The 20,048-nt window shown below is 41.8% G+C and overlaps 1 protein-coding gene across 1 annotated transcript in view; it reads left to right on the top strand.

The window, feature by feature from the left end:
• SRPK2 (SRSF protein kinase 2) overlaps positions 1 to 20,048 on the top strand; it is a 197,105-nt gene that overhangs the window by 7,846 nt on the left and 169,211 nt on the right. Inside the window, exon 3 of the mRNA XM_065423748.1 lies at positions 3,552 to 3,615. Coding sequence (XP_065279820.1) covers positions 3,552 to 3,615 — 64 coding nt within the window. The remainder of the gene's footprint in view (positions 1 to 3,551; positions 3,616 to 20,048) is intronic.

Genomic DNA, 20,048 nt, shown 5'->3' with positions numbered 1-20,048 from the left:
CGAGCAGCTCCAAAGAAGAGGGCAGGAGCAGCACATGGCAGTGGGGGGAGGCTGCCCACAGGGAACTTAGGGGAGCTGATAGGGGAGCTGCCGGTCCACCCTGGTTCCAAGCCCCCCAGCTAGCTCCAACAGACTGCTCTTTCTGCAAGCAGAGGACAAAGCAGGCAGCTGCCAAACAACATTATAAGGGAGCATTGCGCAACTTTAAACGAGCATGTTCTCTAATTGATCAGCAATGAAACAACGTTAACTGGGATGATGTTAAGTGAGGAGTTACTGTATAGTCTTTAATTACTTGATCATTTACTATTTGTTTCCCTTGCAGGACTCCTGCCTCATTCAGTTAATGGGTAGTTATTCAATATTTCTTTTTGTCCTCCTCATTCAGTTTGTGGCCCCAGGTGTTACTTTTGATTGGGTGTTTTATGGTGCTCTCATCCTCCTGTCTGAGTGATTTAGAAAATACTAATTAATTTATCTTAACACCTCTGTAAGATTAAACAATAGTATTATCCGCATTTTACAGCTGGGGAACTGAGCCACAGAGATAGTAGGGGCAAAATTGGCCCATGTCCACTAAATTTGGGTGTCCAACTTGAAATACTTATAGTCTATTTTTTTCAGAATACTTATCCTTTTTTTTTTTTATAGAATTTTACATATTCAAAGCACAGCTCCAGTTGACTTCAGTTATAGTAATTGGCATTTCTGCAAATCTGACCCCAGGTGTCTCACGCTGGGCACCCACAAAATGGGGAACACACAATTAGTAGACAGCTGTGAACATTTTAGTTTAAGAGAATTATTCAGCATCACATAGGGACTGTGTGGTAGAGGCAGGGGTAAAATCTAATTATCCAGGGTGGCATTCAACTTCCTTAACCATAAGACCATCCTTTCTCTTCCTGCGGTCCCCTGCCTCAGTCACTACTTACTTTCCAACTTCTGCAACAAATGAGACAGCAGTCCTATAGATAACCGCCTCCTTCATTACACCAACATGATTCATTCCCAGAGCACTATCCATTCGGGGTGGGGGGCGGCAAAGTATGTGACATGAGTCTGTATCATAATGAATATGCATATAATGAATGGGGACCAAATTAAGATTGCACAGGCAACCTGAATTCTGGCATTTTCTAGCTTGAGCGCTTGAGTTTGTAATCTGATGTTCTTTTAACATAGATTTTTGGCTGTCATCTCCTCAGGTGTGTATTTTTATTTTGTTTTTAAACAAACTGGAAAAACAGAAATTCTGCAATATGGAACCATATTGATTCCCAGCTTGAGTCATCAGCAGATTTTGGACCTTCAGATCCATAGTGTAGAGAGACCTCTACCACTTGAGCTAACAGAGTGGTAGAAATAGTTGGCTGTTGTCCTGTCCTCTATGTGGACCAGCCCCTAGAGGGGATTGAGACACATGCTTTGCCAGTGGATTTCACTTCTGTTTGCTGACAGCAGAGGGGTGTAGAGACTTAGGACTCCTGGGTTCAATCCAGGTTTTGTCCGGAAGGGTTCTCTAATGGTTCTAGATCCTTGTGCCCCTGCTTTCCCTCTTCCCCTCCTCAGCCTGTCTCTGCTCCAATATGCCCCATCCCAACACTCCTGTCCCTGTCCCCGTTGGATCCTGTCCCTCCTCCCTCTGCTCCTATCCATACTCCCACATCTTGATTTCTGCCCTCCTCCATCTCTGCTCCTCTCTATCTCCTGCACAGGTCCCAGTTCTTGTCCTTCTCTGCTCCTGTGTATCCCAGCTCCTGCTTCCCTTCCCACACTGCCTGCTCCTACCACCCCCTTCATCACTTCTGTCCAACCTTATGCTTCAGCTCCTCCGCCTCTTCTGTTGCATGTGGCTCCTGCCCCTCTCAATTCGTTTCTCCTGTCTGGTTTCTGCAGCTCCCTCCCCTTTGCTGCTTACCCCTTTGCATTTGAATCAAGTTGCTTCCTCCTCCTTCCTGCCTGGAGACATCAGGGGCACATGCAAGTACATCTCATTTCTTATCTTTGCTCCCTGATTGGCCCCTAATGGCTGGGAGAGGCAATAGCAGGGAAAATCATGCTCGGTCCCTGAATGCCCATGATGGAGTATGCTCAATGCAGACAGGGACTTTGGAAAATTTAGCTACCAAATTCTAATAATCCTCTACTGAGCATGTGTAAACTGAGACTTTTTGGAGGCTTATAACTTAGCCAAATTTGTGCAGTTTGGGGAAAGCAAAAGACACATCCCAGACAGCAAGGTGACCCCCACCCTACTTCTTGCTTAATTTCAAGCCCTTGGTCCAAAGCATGGTAATGCTAGAGCTTCTTAATGAATTGGTTGTAAGTTTTTATTTTAACATGGGAAAAACATGCTTTTTCTTAATCTCGTGCTCAGAAATGGCTGAACTTTTTTTCAGCTGAAACATAAATGCAGTACCCTGAGGCAGATCCCTGACATGGAAAATTTCAGCCTGAATAGTTAAAGTTTAGAAAAGTTATAAGCAATTGAAAACAGGGTCTTAGAATGGGAAGTGTCAGACAACATTAAATATAGGTAGTGCTTCCAGCTCTGCTATAATAGGATTTTAAGATTATAATCAATCAACTTTATTTTATGATAGTACCCTTTGGTTTTCATCTGAAACATTTAAATAATAGACCTTCTGGCTACATAATCATCTTAAATTTTTTTTAAAACCATCCATGTGTATTTGGTTTTGAGATCTCATGAAATAGAAATCACAGATGGTATGGGGGTATTTCTCTCCCCTCTCTCCCCCCCCCCCCCCAGTAGTCTGTTAGTAAAATTGATCTGGCTCTCAATATTTCTGTTCTAAATGGCATTGTCAGGCCATTTCTTTTAGAACAAGTATTATGTATCAGCCCCGCTCGGCTAATGGGTGTTGCTGTTCATTGGTTATGAGCATTAGGAGGGGCAATTAAGGTATTAGGAATTAAAAATTGAAGGTAAATTTAAATTTGGCCTTCAAAGTGTATTTGAAAGAGCACCCTGTAATCTTAACTTAAGAAATTCAGATATTAGTATATGCTGTTTATGATTTCTGATCCATATATTAAAGTAGTGATTAAATACTTCATTTTTTGTGACAAAAATAATTCAAAGAGCCATATTTTTCAGGGCTTTTGGAATGAAGATTCAGAAGGGTAGTAAATATATTTAGGTAGCAAAGCTGCAGAATAATTTACTCCCCAAACTATTTGTTTGATTTTTTGTAGAAGCTGGAATTTGTGCAGCTGTTTGTAATTTGTTATGATAAGAATCATCTAGTAAATATGTTAGCTCAACCTCAAAAGAGTAACCACCCCTCTGCTTAAAAGAAATGGTACTTCCTGCTTTCATAAACAGTCATGTGCATAGTTTAGCAAGGCCTGATGCCTCTGGAGCTTTTTCGTTTTGAGCACCATTGAATCAGTCCTTACAGAAGTACTGTGAATCTTGTGGCCTCATTCTGAACAAAAGAGATTAGGAAAAAATCGTTTGATAATAAGACTTTGGAAAGCAAGGGCAGGCAATCTTGGTTGTGAATATTTTCTGATTTTTCCAGAAATCAAGCAGAAGATTGAGCTGCTGATGTCAGTTAACTCTGAGAAGTCGTCCTCTTCAGAAAGGTACAGCTACATCTCTTGCATGAACAATTAATGGTGTAGCATTGCAAAGAAGCAGCATAGGGCATTTTTTTGTTGTCAGTTTGCTAATATTGTTGATGTATTGCATGCGGGTTATTGTAATGTATTGACTGAATCTGTGTTTTTGGTTAAGCTTTGTGTCTTTTTGCAAAGGGTTATTGATTTTTGTTTTTAATGAAGTCTAATCAGCAGCAGCATGCAAATCATAATACAGCAGACTACTGGTTTATATATACTGTTGTTGCAGTCAGTCTGTGTTCTATTTTTTGTTTTCACCCCAAAAGCATCTTGATTTCTAAATTCAGTTTCAAAATTTTGATTTTTTTTGTTTTGTATTGGAGGAAATCATTTTACAGTTACCAAGGTTGCTGTTAAATGTAGGTTAGTAGAAAATATAATTTGGTTAACCATTAAATATCCTGTTATGTTGAAAGGGAGTGTCCTTTGCAAATAGCTTAGGAATTGCAAACACACAAATTAGTCACATTCTGTAAGATAGATGTGATGCTTCTTCAAGTCTGTGCTAGGAAATGGAACAGTCACTGCATGCAGTAATAATGGTTCATGCCTGCAGGTAAGGACAAAATGACTCAAGTGTTTCTAAAGCAATTATTTTATCTGTCAATCAGATTATTATAATTATAAGTAGCTGTTTCATTTTACATAGATATTTTAAAATATATTATTTTTTATTTTTGACATTCAGATTTTTGACATGCAATGTCCTCTTAGTGACTATTTTGGTGCTTTTAATAACCAAACCTGTTCACTCCTGTTTTGCTTGAGATTTAATTTTAACAGAAACTTGTGTTAATAAAATTATTTCAACTGAGGACAACATAAGATCAATTCAAATCAAAATATTATTTGAATTAAATCATTTAATCTGTGTGCAGCTGAGTATTATATATTTTGGAAATGAGTTGCCAGAATTGTAATTAGTAATTTAGTACACCTAAGCAGGCGTTTTTAGCTGAAATTATGTTATCTAAAATGTATTTGAATGAATGGTTAAACATAATAAAACATAATGGCAGTGCACTGGAAATCTAAGTTAAGGGAACATAGGATAAAAGACAAATAATTAAAAATGAGAAAGTGCTGTGGGGCAAGCATGGCTTTAAAAACAATATGAGCAGTTTAATTGGATTTATGAGACCAGTGAGGGAAGACGTGAACTAAACCATGATACTGCTTTTCACTAGCTCTAGCATGACAAAATATCAGAGCAATGAGAGATACAGAAAATGGTGGGGGGAGTGGGTTGTTAAGTCACCTTTCCAAAATGGAGAAATGTAAGAAAAGCCTTGGGGTATTCTTGTGAGTATAAATTGAAAGTCATGAAGAAAAGGCCTAAGATGTATAAAATGTTTTGTTTATCCATCCCCCTGCACCTTGATATCATATAAACTGTAAATGTTAGGCCAAATAAATGGTGGTGGTGATAGGAGAGAGGATGATGGGGTGAAAGTAGTACAGGAAACAGGTGTTAACTGTGATTTTTAGAGCTTCTGTGAAGGGTACGGCGATGAAGTGGTGAATCCAATTAGAATATATTTTTAGCAGCTCGAATGCTATGACAAAACTGGTGGCTGATCAAAATATATTGTTGCTCAAAATGTGTGTCAAAATACAGTATGAACTCTGGGAAGAAACTGATGGCTTACCAACATGAACCTATGTCTCTAAAGTATTGTTATACATAATTAGAAAAGGAGGAAAGGGTTTTAAAGATGCATTTTATGCTCATGATCCATTAAAAATGCCCTTGATTTAAAAAAAAATTAAATTTGGCAAATGCATAGTTCATAAGTTGCTTCATGGTTTTAAGTATTTTGAAGGAAAAAGGTAAATCTGAAAAGGTCAAGATAAAGATTAAAAATTGGATATTGTGCATGCACAATAAACTTTCTACAATATTCAGAGATTTTTGAGCATTGTGAGATACTACTATTTTAGTGATTTGAGTTGACATTCATTAGTTACGCAGTTTATGGGTCAGAAATCAGCAAATAAAGACTTTCACACAGTCTGTCAGATACAATATACTGAATTTATTCGCTACACAGTAGGAAACAATATTATCTATCCATCTAATATTATCTATCCTATTAACTTTCCTTCTATGACAGAGGTGGGCAAACTACGGCCCGCGGGCTACGTCTGGCCCACGGGACCCTCCTGGCGGCGTGGCTGCCTGTCCTGGTGCTCTGGGTGGCGCAGCTGTAGGGTCGCCAGCCACCGGTGCTCCAGGCAGTGCAGTAAGGGGGCAGGGAGCAGGGGGGGCTGGATAGAGGGCAGGGGAGTTTGGGGTGGTGGTCGGGGTGGGGGTGTGAATAGGGGTTGGGGCAGTCAGAGGGCAGGGAACAGGGGGGTTGAATGGGGGCAGGGGTCCTGTGGGGGGGCAGTCAGGAAGGAGAGGGGGGGTTGGATAGGGTGGTGGGGGGCAGTCAGGGGACAGGGAGAAGAGGTGGTTGGATGGGGCAGGAGTCTGAGGGGGGGCAGTCAGGAATGAGAGGAGGGGTTGGATGGGCGGCGGGGGGCAGTCAGGGGCGGAGGGTCCAGGGGCGGTCGGGACACGGAGCGGGGTGTGTGTGGATGGGGCAGGAGTCCCAGGGGGGCGGTTAGGGGATGGGGAGGTTGGATGGGGCAGGAGTCCCGGGGGCCGTCAGGGGGTGAGAAGCAGTGGGGGTCGGATAGGGGGCGGGGGCCGGGCCACGCCTCGCTGTTTGGGGAGGCACAGCCTCCCCTAACCGACCCGCCATACAATTTTGGAAACTTGATGTGGCCCTCAGGCCAAAAAGTTTGCCCGCCCCTGTTCTATGACCTTTAAAAATTACAGTATAAAAAAGCTGTTTGGTAAAAGAAATCTATTCTAACAAATGGGTGACATTAAACAATAAAAGTAAGAGCATTTAAAGCAGGGGTTCTCAAACTGGGGGTCGGGACCCCTCAGAGGGTGCGAGGTTATTATATGGGGGGTCGCGAGATGTCAACCTCCACCCGAACCCCTCTTTGCCTTCAGCATTTATAATGGTGTTAATATATATAAAAAAGTGTTTTAAATTTATAAGGGGGGTCGCACTCAAAGGCTTGCTATGTGAAAGGGGTCACCAGTAAAAAAAGTTTGAGAACCACTGATAAAGTGTTTGTGAAACTCTATCCTTAACCTATTGTGCACGGGTATTGAGTCTGTATATGGTATATACATAATGTTTATATGTAAAGTTACTGTTTGGGCACACATTCAGTCTTACGTTGTATTTTGTTTCCATTTTCACTTATGAATATAGGACTCCTCTGGTACTTTGAGCTGCCCAGTGGAAGATCTAACTGAGAGTCTCTGGTTTGGTCCCATGTTTTCCAGGCCAGGAGTGGTTAATAGAGGATGCTTGCACCCTCAGGGGTGGGGGGGGAGGGGCGATGGGGGGGGAGGAGAGGTTAAGATTTATGCATTGACACAAACTGTACCCAGTGCGAGTGGAAGGGATGAGGGAAAGATTGACCCTCTGCCTCTCTTCTCTTTGAAAAAGGTGCTTTGGTGTTTGCAGATTCTACCTGAGGAAAAGGCATGTTCTTTTTTTAAGATCAATATACTGTCCTGTCAGGCAGGAGTAATCCTTAGTAGGAAGAAGGTGGGAATAAAAATGAAAAAAAATTGCTTTGTTTTAAGAAGGCTCAAATTCTTAAAATCCTGCTTTATGATCCTGGGTTAGTTACTATCTCTCAGGTTTCCTTCTTTTTAAGAGGCCCTGATATGAAGTGAAACTAACAAGGAAGTGTGATGATGGAGGCTTTAAGACAAGGAGGCCTCAAGTTGATTAGAAGGGCAACAACCTCAAAAAGGAAAGTAATACAAATATGAGACACATTTTCCCTATGATTGGAATTACTTAGTTGGGATTCGGGGCTACTAGATCAGCATTAAAATATTTTTTTTCTGTATGATCTTATTAAACATTTCATTTAGTAGACTCACTTAGATATAAATTTAGAAATGTAGAGTAGGGTGATAACTGCCCCAAATAAAGGGAAGTTTCAGCATATCCTCTGTGTTAACATGTAAGTTTTTATTTTGCATGATTTTGAAGGACAGTCCTCCTTTAAGAGAAGATAACATTAATGAGAAAACATATTACAAAATCATATAATATTGGGAATATGCTCACTTACTGTACCTCTTGCTGTATCCCTCTCTGCAGGTAGCCTAAGCCTGCATTTTCTTTGGCTATTCAGTAGTGGATACATGAAGTTGCCAGCAGAGTTCTTACTGCAGCCATTAGAGAGCTGGGACCAGCAGTCATGGGGAGGGAGTCTGCTTTTCAAGAACCTGTAAAAGAAGGAAAAACATCATATTTACATCACAAATTCCTGTCCCCCTTTTGTATTTATTTGGTGCATTCAGCACTTTAAGCTACAGCTGCACTTTTAGAAGTGTGGACGTGCGCATGCTTGTGTGTGCCTGTATATCTGTATATGAACCTATTTTGTAGAACTCCTTTCAGAGGATGCCTGCGGACTTTGCATTTTCAACATAGAAAAGTCACTTCATCCACCTGTGTCACTTTACAATCACTGAACATTCCCTAATAAATTTAACACACAGTATATTAATCTTTCTCGTAAATTAGAACAAAGTGCTCAGTAAACTATATTTACCGCTGTGATTTCTGGATCTGGAATTTGTGATCTGTCTTCTCATTGATGTAGTTTGACAAAAGGTGGTGTTGTGTAGCTAAAGGTCACTGACAAGGTTAATAGTTCTAAAATATTTAACCTACTTCTTTCCTTATATCTTTTGCAGACCCTATATGTGTATTTTACTTTAAAATGAACTCACACTTCAGTGCTCTTACTTATTATTATTTTTTTAAAGATCAATATTAGGCCTGCACTCATGAGCAGTCTTACAATAGCAAACCAGTGTATACGTATAATGGAAAAAATAGTGTTCAGGTTCCAAGGTGTTTTATAAATAGCAGCGAGAGGAAAATATTTTCAGATCATAAAATATCTTGACAATGTCTTTTTTTTTAAATCCAAATGTGCAGTATTATTGATGGGGATTGTGTAGGGACAGCAACTGGTTCTTTCTTGTATTTTATTTCCATTCATTTTGTAGCCTTGAGCCTTTTTCACTACTCTCTCTTTTTGTAATTGATCTATTCAGAGCAAATGAAATGTATGCTCTTGATGCATTTACATTCTCCCTAGATTGGTCCATCTCCAAGAATTCTGTCAGGAAGAAAGAGAAGTGAAAAGGAAATCTAAATTAATGAAAAAGAAGGTGGAGGCCTAGTACTGTCTCTATTCTCCTTACTTAAGAAAATAACTTATGCTAGTTGTTGCAAGATCATGTTGTGAAAGGGGGTGGGAATATTGTAGCGTTCTTTCAGGAATAGCAACCAAGGTTTTTAAGGGTCCATAAAGTGAGTTGTGTGTTGTATGTATGTACACATTTCCCCCCTTATACAGTATTGATGTAGAGTAGTGTCATTTGCTGATAACAAATAGTAGGGCTATGACATTCTCACAAGTGGATAAGTCAATTTCAAGCAATATTCAGCTTACTATCTTTAATATGACATGGCATCAGTGTTAATGTGATATAAATATGTTTTGGAATAAGTGCTAGATAATGGTGCATTTCATGGTTATAACTATATTGGGGTTTTGTGACATCATAATAAGATTGAAGCTAGAATGATGTATCATTTTCCTGGAGTTATGTGTTTGGCTTTATTTTGACTTTCTCTAATTTTATTTAATGTGATATAAAGATATTAAATAGGCAGCATTCACTTTTCCTCTTAACCCCTTTATCTTTTTGTCTTTATACTTCTTCCATGGTGATTGTTCCATTTTTTTAACTAGAGTAATAAGCAAAAGTAAGTTTCTAATTGGTTTAGTTTCTAATTCAGAACAATCCCAATGTGTTTTAAGAGCACTTCGCTCTTTGCTGTGATGCTTTTAACTTTCAGTTTTTATTAAAGATAACTTGGGAGATGTCCTCTTCAGCGCTTAGCCAAACGGTTGGCTTTAGCGATTGTTCACCCTTTGGTCCATTCCTGTGCAGCCACAAGGGCTTGACGGCCCGAGAGTCCCACATTGGCACAGACTTGATGAACCCATTTTAATAGAGCATCTGCCTGTGGGCCACCTCCCTTCCTCGGTTGGTGGAATTTTATCTCGGATGTTACAAGCCACCGGGAGAATGGCATTCGCTGGAACGTGTTGTAGCATTCTCGTGACATGTCTGAAAAGTTTAAGATGCCATCTGCGGACAATGGCCCCAGTAGTCTGTAGGCCGGTGCGGCCGTAAACATCTGCATTACAAATGAAGTCATTCCGCTTTATGCCCAATATATGATGTTGGCATTTTGTGTCCACTGTGATTATACATTATATTTCACTTTTCCTTTTTAAAAATAGTGAACTGACATTGCTTTTAATACCACTTCATGTTGGGTTGCTTGACATTTAGTGTAGTTTTCATGTTAAAATAATCAGCCTGTGATACCGTTAATGTGCCAGATTTTTAATGTTTATTTTAAGCGAAATATGAAAGGAGTACAGGCATGAGAAGTTCTGTTGTAATTTGCAATTGTGCTGATGTGAAAAAGCAGTGGAAATTGCATGTTTGCATGGTAAAAAATAGTAATGTATAGATAAGGTGTTCTACCCATGAATTAAAAACTTTCTGGACATCACATCTCTGATGGGTCTCCCCCCACCCCTTGGGGTGCCACCTGATGTACTGGGGTTCCACTGAATCCACCCGTTCCACCAGCCTGGGCTCCCTCACCCTGTCCTGCTGCGCATGCACACACAGGTAAGGACACACCCAGCTGCAGAATGACACCAATACTGAAATCAATGCTGCATGGGAAGGCTTTCAGCTGGGGAATTGCCCAGCACTCAGGTGCACACACCCTGTGGAGTATAAACCCAAAATTATGTTGTCTTGCGCTGTATAGAGATCTGTACAGCGTAAACTCATGAAATCCACCCCCTCCTTCAATATGGAGGAAGATATGCACAGCTTCCCCCCACCCCCCGTTATGAATTGCACAGACTGGGTTTTAGAATAAACAAAAAACAAGTTTATTAACTACAAAAGATAGATTTTAAGTGATTATAAGGGATAGCAAACAGATCAAAGCAGATTACTGAGCAAATAAAACAAAACATGCAACCTAAGCTTAATACACTAAATTAACTGGCTAATAGTAGCTCAGTCTCACCCTAAATGTTGTTTTGTGCAGCTTGCAGATCTTCTTGAAGGTAAAGTGCCCTGCTTGCAGTTTAATCTCCAGGTATTCCTTTCACAGGCTAGAGCTTTCTCGCATAGGCTCAGCCCCCCCACCCCCCTGCCCAGCTTATTTCCTTTGTCTCTTCAGGTGTTTTCATCAGCCTTCCTTCTTGGGCAGGGAGGCTGTGGAGAAGAGCCTAGATTAACTCACTCTCCAGCCTTCAATAGGATTTGCATATGGCAGGAATCCTTTGTTTCCAAGTTTGACCCCCCCCCCATCCCCTCCTAGTGGAAAAATACCTAGTGGTGTCCAGTATGATGTGACATGATCATATGACTTTGCTGTGTCAAAGCAGCATCCCAGGAAACTTCTCAGGAAGGAGGGAGTATTTTCAGAATCGTATTTTTCTCCCTAATGGCCCACTCCAGGCTGATTGCATACTGTCTGGTGGGTATTCCCCAGGTGAAAACACAGTTTTAATTGTTACATAGTCTATATTCCTAACTTCAGATACAGAAATGATACGTGCATATAAATTAGATAATCTCATTCAGTAAATCATAACCTTTCCATTGATACCTCACGTGACCCATCTTGCCTGAAACATATCTTAGTTATGCCATATTCATATCATAAGCATATCTCTATGAAGAATATGGGGCATAGTGTCACCACATCCATTAGTTGTAACTTCTTAAAGCTGCCAGTCACTTCAGGACATAGACCAAAATGCACTGTGTATCCTGTTTTAAAAGGTAAACATTTAGAGATTTTATTTTTTCCACTAAGGTCTTGTTTTCCTACGTGTATTTTTGTCCTCATTGACAGAATTTCACTTAACTCCTGGTTCTTACTGGAATCTTTCAGCTGTGACTTTAATATCAAAACGTATAATTTTAATATTTTTGCTGTAACTATGTAAGGAATGTTTTCATTAACATCTTTGATATTGAGATGCTTGTTTGTGAACCACTTTGGCATTATTTTCTCCTTTTGATTTGGAATTGTTTTCTTCTCGAAAGGGCCTTCAGCGTACCCTTGTTCATGAAGTAGTTTCATTACAGGGGAGCACAGTTTCTACTTTTCGAGAAATACAAAGCACAGATAGGATGCTTATTTGTATGTATAGTTGGAGCCAAGATGACAAATTATTTTGGGGGAGACACTGGGGGCTTGTACAAGACTGTCCTTCATAAATATTATTCTTCACCAGGAGTTAATGCTGAGCAAAACAGTGATTGTGTGGAGGCAATTAATGATTGAAAGACATTTGTATAAATAGGTTGGATGGAATGATTTGAATGGTGCATCTTTCTCTTCCCAATTCAAGTTAGATTTGTATCTGATTTATTTTTGTTACACTAAGGGGAAAAAATGTGGTTGGTAATTGAGGACTCCAGCACATAAATATACTGTGTATATATAGCCTGTTTTAATGAATTGAAACTCTTAGCCTAATAAGTGACTTAATCATGACTTCACTTAAATCTCTAAATATAAACTTCCAAACAAAGTTTAGGGAAGTACTCTCCTGCACATAGGTGTGCATTGTTGTGTGCCCTGTGAAATCGTTGCATTTCCGTGTGCAGGCTGTATGCAGTTGCTAATATTACAGGATAACTAATGCTGAGCTTTTGTGTATCTGAGCACTATCAAACTATTTAAAAACAAATACACACGAGTATGTTTGGATACACATATCTATATTATTATACAGACCCCAATGAAGTAATGTGGTGTAAAGCTTTTACTGGTGTGAGTTTGCAATACATTACTAATGAGTAGTGAAGCCACAAGTAAGCTAAGCAAGTCTTCTAAATAAGTGCTGATAAAACCCTTACACTGCTGCATACCATCATGTATTCTCTTTATATAATATATTATGAAAGTACTGTACTGTCTTAGAAAAAATATACGGTGGTATCTCTCCACCTGTGAAGCCCAGGTGTCTTATTTGCCATGAATCTTACTGTAGGTTCAGAAGAAGCTATAAAAACTTCTAAATTTGACTTAAAATAGCGTTTTTGTAGGTAAAAATATTGTGACCTTAAAGTTTGTTATCTTGAGGTCTCTGGGAGTTTTACTAACCATTAGTCAGCTTCTCTGACTAATGGTTTCTGTAGTTTCTCCCATGCAACCCCTTATGCTTGGGAAAGCTCCCTGATAAAATTCAAACAGCCATTAGCTCCTCTTCTTTCAAGTCCATAAAATTAATCTCAGTCCTGATGCCTAGGATACCCGGTGTGGTGATTATGGCTAGACAGGTCATGAGCTGTGACTATTTCTCTTCCCCTTTCCTAATTCCTTCCTCTTACTCCCAACAAAAAACAACCTGGCCTAAACCAAACCGAAACCACACCTACAATACAATAACAAAGTTGTGCCAATTCTTCACCATATTCGTCTGCATTCCCACCCCTTCATCTAGTTGTGTCTTTAGAGCAGGGGTGGGCAAACTACAGCCTGCGGGCCGGATGCGGCCCGTGAGCCATTTTAAGCTGGCCCCCGCTCTGGCTGGGGCTCTGGGTCGGAGGCCAGACCACGCAGCTCGGCCCCACTCCGGCTGGGGCGCAGGGTCGGGCCACACCACGCAGTTCGGCCTTGCTCCAGTCGGGGCACAGGGTGGGGGCCGTACCACATGGCTCCTGGAAGCTGCGGCATGGCCCCGCTCTAGCTCCTACGCACTCCAATGGGAGCTGCAGGAGCGGTGCCTACGGATGGGGCAGCGTGCAGAGCCCTCTGGCCGCGCCTCCCCTTAGGAGCCGGAGAAGGGACATGCCACTGCTTCCAGGAGCCGCTTTAGGTAAGCGCCGCTTGGAGCATGCACCCCCTGAGCCTCTCCCCACGCTCCAACCCCCTGCTCCAGCCCTGATCCCTCTCCCGCTCTCCAAACCCCTCGATCCCAGCCTGGAGCACCCTCCTACACTCCAAACTCCTCATCCCCTGCCCCACCCCAGAGCCCGCACCCCCTCCCGCACCCCAACCCCAATTTTGTGAGCATTCATGGCCCGCCATACAATTTCTATTCCCTGATGAGGCCCTCAGTCCAAAAAGTTTGCCAACCCTTGTTATAGAGAGTAAACTCTTTAGTATACTGATTGTCTCTTTTCTGTGTTTGTACAGAGTCTAGCACAATGGGCTGCAAATCCTATTTAGAACTCTCACTGAGTGTGACTATTTTGGGCAGTATGTTTAAAGGATTTCTAAAAAGGACTTAAAGTAACAATTCTATGCATATAAATGTCTGTCTTTAAATCCTTTTATCTTGCAGTCTTCCAAGGTTAAAAGTAAGCCATTGGAAAGTTGGGGATAGCCACTTTCTAGTATTGCTAATTCTGAAAGCTGGTAAGATATCCAGATTGTGAAAACTGTAACTAGTTCAGGACTGAATATTCCAGCCTAGGGCTTGGAATAGTGTAATTTTGAGAGGTAAGAAAAAACAACATTTTTCGCAGGTCCTCTCTTCCTAAATTTGTTCTGCCTCCTGGCAGCTGCATGCATGATATCCAAACTTCTTGACACCTTAACCTGCAGAGCATTAAAAAATAAAACCCAACAAAATATTGAAACATTTCTCTGGAACCTTTTTTATAAGTAATTTTTTATTAGCCTGTTTCAGTAGTCACCATCCAATGACAACCCTTCACATTCTTCTTGGCCCTGCCTCATCCATGATAGACATTCAGCACAGGGAGCCCCAGTTGCTGCCAACACTGCAGAGGTAAAATAGCCTTCATTTATTCTAGCCCAGCACCCAGTTTCTCTCAGGGATAAAATTCAGAAAAATTCCTGGAAGTGTCTTTATTCTCAAATGTGGCTCTTCTACAAAAACACATTTTTTTCACTCAGGGCCCTTTATTCAGAGTAAGTACTCTACCATCTTCCTTGTGACTAACCACAGCAGATCCATCTCTTGATTCCTACTTACCTATTCAGTTCCTTAGGTCACAAGCAACAAGGACTTTAATCACTCAGGACTTCATCCATCCCCTGGTGCCTCTAAGGTAAACATTCCCTCCTCCCCTCACACACCTCCACCCCCTGCCTTCTGGGATTTTAGTACATTAAAATATTTCACATTCCAATATGAGAAAGAGAGTCCAAACGCTGTCCCCATATGGTTAGTCTCAAATTTTATCTAACTGCTTTTCACGTAAGGATTATTACAGGGCCTTAGTGGTCTAGAAAACCATGTCAAAGAAAAGGAATCTATCATTATTCTCGGATTACTCTGGTTTCTTCCAGAAGTAAAAGAAATGAAAGTCCCAGAGAAAGAAATCCTCTATGCGCAAGAAGCAAATCCTTGTCTTTCTCTTTATCATTAGAATTCCAAAGTCGAGGAGAACATAGAAAAGATCCAGAAAAAACTCCTCTCCAAATGTGTATGACACTATACTTAAAAGCCCTTGACATCTGGTCAAATTTGCTGAAGACATAGACTCAAAGCAAGAGACAAGGGTAAGACAACCTTATGGTGTTCTGTATCATCACCAAAAAAGGCTTAGCACTCTTTTACATTCTGTCTTTGAGAATGTAATTCTGGTCCGGTGAGAGTGTTCCTGCAAACACAAACGGCTCAAAGAGGAAATAAATTTTATAATGTATCCAAACAGAAAGCAGACTGACGCTTCCAAAATGTGAGGTAGTGGACGTGAAGAATACAGTGAATCTGGTTAATTGTGTTTTTGTGTTTGGAAGGAAAATTCTTTCCTCAAGGGCTGATAGAGAGAAGGATGAAGCAGCATCTACTGCTCTCAAGCATGGCCTTCTCCTGCTTTGCCGGTGTTGTTAGAGAGACAAGGTGGATGAGGTAATATCTTTTATTGAACCAACTTCTGTTGGTGAGAGATACAAGCTTTTGAGCCACAAAAAGAATGACTACACAGCAAAGAGAAACCCGTGACAGGCCTGTGCTAGCCGACTTGGGCTTGCGAAGCTCAGGCTGTGGGCATAGGCACCAACTTTTCTTGGCACCAGTGGGTGCTTGCCCCCGGCCCCGCCCCAACTCCACCCCTGTCCCGCCCCCATTCCAACCCCTTCCCCAAAGTCCCTGCCCCAACTCCGCCCCCTCCCTGCCCCATTGGACTCCTTCCCCAAATCCCTGCCCCGGCCCCACCTCTTCCCACGTTCCCCCTCCTCCTCCCTCCCTCCCAGCTCTTTCCGCCGCGAAACAGCTGTCTTGTGGCGGCAAGCGTTGGGAGCTAGGGGAAAAAGCGGGGATGTGATGTGCTCAGGGGAGCAGGCGGAGGCGGAGCAGAGATGAGCTGAGGCGGGCAGGGCGGGGAGTGCACCCACCAATTTTTCCCCGTGGGTGCTCCAGCTCCGGAGCACCTACGGATTCGGCGCCTATGGCTGTGGGGCTATTTAATTGCTGTGTAGATTTCTGGGCTCGGCTGGAGCCCGAGCTCTGAGACCCTACTATCCCGCAGGGTGCTAGAGCCTGAGCTCCAGCCCGACCCTGGAAGTCTACACAGCAGTCAAACAGCCCCGCAGCCCGAGCCTCATGAGCCCAAATCGGCTGGCATGGGCCAGCTGCGGGTTTTTCTTTTCTGTGTAGACATACCCACAGAGCTCTTCTTCAGGCCTGGGAAAGGAACTCGCAGCATCACAGTAAAATACAAGGTGGAAAAGATTGTTTGGCATAAGTTCTTAGCACATATTGTAAGGGACCGTTCAAGGTTGTGTGGCCTGTTAATACCTCTGTAGTCATAGGATAAAAAGAAGGGGTTAGTGGGTTACAGATTATTGTAATAAGTGTCTTTATTCAGTCTGTGATTTTTAGTGTCTAGCAGAGTAATGCATTTAATGGGCTACTCTACCTTGCATGCTCCCTTATAGTATATGCTAATTACTTATGCTAAAGAATCTGTTCCACCTTGCATTTTGCTGTGATGCTGGGAGCTTCTTTCCCAGACCTGAAGAAGAGCTCTGTGTGGCTTGAAAGCTTGTGACTCTCACCAATGGAAGTTGGTCCAGTAAAAGATATTACCTCACCCACCATGTCTCTCTAATAACCTGGGACCAACACAGCTACAAATGCATTGCTTATGTTATGTTAGTACTGTTTAAAGCCCTCCCTCTGATAGAAGTAAGTTGCTAAAGACAGCCCTGGACAAAATACTCCTACCTAGCTCCCTCTGCTTTGCCTCCAGGCAAATAGCAACAAAAATAGTGATTGGAAGATATATGTGTATCAGATCCTGGAAGTTTCTGACCAGAAGAAATCTTTTCCTTTTTCCAAGACCATTATTAATATAGACATTTTTCTGTTTTTCTGCCTTGTCACATTCCCAATGATCTTTGCCAATGTGTTAATGACAGCAGCAGCTATCAGAAGAGGATTCACATCAGTTCCTTTCTTGACAATGTCCTGATTTGAACTTCTAAAGATCTACAATTAACTCAGGATACAAAATCCATGAATCTCTTACTCCAAGTTTATGGTCTCCTTATAAACTCCCAGAAGAGCCAGTTTATTTTGAAGTGTTGTACAATTTGATTTAATCATTACCCCAACTCAATTTATAGAGAGATGTGTCTTTGGAAAGGAAGACTCAAGATTCTTTCACTAATCCACCCTATGCATACTTGACCTTCCTCCACATTCCAGACACCCTCAAGCCTGTTGCGGATGTTCATCTCACATTTATATTTACTGTCTTAGGCAAGGCCCAATACACAGCGCCCATAGCCATTACTGCTATCTAGTTCTCCAAACACCTGCTCCTGCACTTGTCACAAAATTTCTGTTTACCAAGAGGTGATCTTATTTCTAGAGTAGTTTCTTCCAAGGTTTGATTCAAGCTAGAATACCCCATCCTGGAATCAGATGTCAAAGTAACAGATGTCACACACTTCTGATGCAAAACCCATTCAACTCAACATACAGTAAAGAGACATTGATATGTGTGGCAGGCATCCTGGAGCATAAATTGGCTGGAGTTAAAGACGATCAGTTTAGTCCTTCAAGCCCCATAGATAAAAGTGGGGGGAAAACCAGGATGTCTTGGTAATGACAGTCAATAGAATGGATCTGGCCTATGTAAAGAAGCAACAGGATATCAAATATCCCTTCTTTGAAAGAAAGCAATGCTAAGCTGGACTGAAAGAGCCCGACATCAGTCTGAACTTTGATTGTCAAGGGAAAACTCAGCTCCATGACAAAGTGGCTAAGCAGGCAAAAAGCAGATCCAAAGAATGCACCAGTCAGTGTTCAGCTACCTGACATTTATATTTGGAGTTCCAGGAATGGATCTCTTAATTTCTTAGGGGAACTGTAGGATAATTATGAAATTATAGAATTAAAGTTAGTTTAAGTTTGGTTACGAAAATAATATACTGTAACAGCTTTGTTATCTGGCATGTTGGGGGAATGGGGGGTGCTGGTAAGTAAAAAATTCCGGTTAACTAAGAGGGAGGAAGTTTCGGTGTGGGAGGGGGCTCAGGGCTGGGGGTTGGAGCATGGGAGGCGTGGGGGGCATGGGCTCTGGGAAGGAGTTTGGGGGTGGGAGGAGTTTTGGGGTGCTGGATCTGGGCGGTGCTCACCTTGGGTAGCTCCTCACAAGCGGCGACATGTCCCTGCTGCTCCTAGGCAGAGGTGCGGCTAGGTGGCTCTGCACACTGCCTCTGCCCACAGGCGCCATCCCCACAGCTCCCATTGGCCACAGTTCCCAGCCAATGGGAGCTGCGGAGCCAGTGCTCGGGGTGGGGCGGGGACAGTACACAGAGCTTGCGTGGCCGTTCCTCTGCCTAGGAGCAGCAGGGACATATCGCCGCTTCCGGGGAGCCATGCGGAGCCAGGTAGGGAGCCTGCCAGCCCCGTGCCATCCAGACTATAAACTGAAGTTTCAATGAAGATCAGAAATGCTGGTTTATAGAGCTTTCCAGTTGGTAAAGTGCTGGATAACACAGCTTTTACTGTATTTGCTTTATAGTTTGTGGCAGGTAAGTAGAATAAAGCCCTAATCAGCAAGTAAAGGAAGGCCGTGAGAATAGTAAGTTGTAAGACCAGAATTTAGTGGCAAGGATGAATGTATTAAAAAGTAACTAATAAAATAAAGGAAAGTTTTCTCTCAACGATAGGGGACTGCAGTAACAAGGCAAAGAAAAACTGTCTTGTAAGAAACAAGCACATACCTTCCCACATCCCAGTTTTATCTTGAAAATGAGGCCCATGTGAAACCAATGGCAATGGAAATAAAAAACAGTGGGTAAAGAAAAGAGGGGAGGGGAGATCAGAAGAGAAGGCCTTGGAGGAAGGAAAGTAACAAGGGTAAACTGTCTCAGACTGAGATTTAGCTGAAGGGAGCAATGGGGTTTTAATTGAAGGTAACAATTATGTATTTAAAATGTATAAAGAGAGCCATGAATCTGAGGGTTTTTATCAGATTGGGTCCAGTCATGCTGGGGCCATTATGAAATGACTCTTCTCTGGTCTGGTCCATTTGTAAGTATGAAACTGATCAGATACTTATAAATATTTTATTATTGTATTGGATGTAGTAATGCTTATTATTTAGACTTTAGACATGTGTAGAGCAATTGTATAGGTATCATTTGGCTTTCGGATTAAAGAAAGGAATTTCTGATTAGTTAATGTCTGGTGATGCCTATGTTTTTAATATTCATGAATAATAATTCCAACAGAATGGTGACCATGAAGGGACACCACAGATACTAATTTCAGTTGCTCTGAATTCTTGGAAACATACAAGATAGTTACCAAAGAGGTCTCTGGGTCCTCTGTAGGGTTTTCAAATTAAAGGGAAACACAGTAACATAAAGAGAAGTGGTTGGTGTGGTAAATACCAGGGTGGTGGAATTTTTAGCTCAGCGTGGTGGCAGTCCACTAAGTGCTGCTGAGATTTTAAAGAATAAGAATCCCTGGGTAGCCATGGAGAATATGGTATCTCTGGTACTTTCTTAAGTAATCACAAGGCACAGAAATACCAGATCAAGGCAAAAGTTTTACAAGGACTGTATTTAGTCAGTATAGCCTTGCATGCAAAGTGTACTGAGTTGATGAATGAATGCAAAAAGCATATAAGATAAACTTAAAGCTGTTGAATTTTTCTCTAGACACCAGAAACTCAGGAACAGGTTTGGGTGTTTGGCTAACGAGGAGGGGACGCAGCAGGTGGTAACTGATGGTGGGAGGCAGAG

The sequence above is a fragment of the Emys orbicularis genome, chromosome 1 (assembly GCF_028017835.1).
Source record: "Emys orbicularis isolate rEmyOrb1 chromosome 1, rEmyOrb1.hap1, whole genome shotgun sequence".
Classification (NCBI taxonomy): Eukaryota; Metazoa; Chordata; order Testudines; family Emydidae; genus Emys; species Emys orbicularis.
This window is presented reverse-complemented; position numbering and strand designations above follow the sequence as displayed.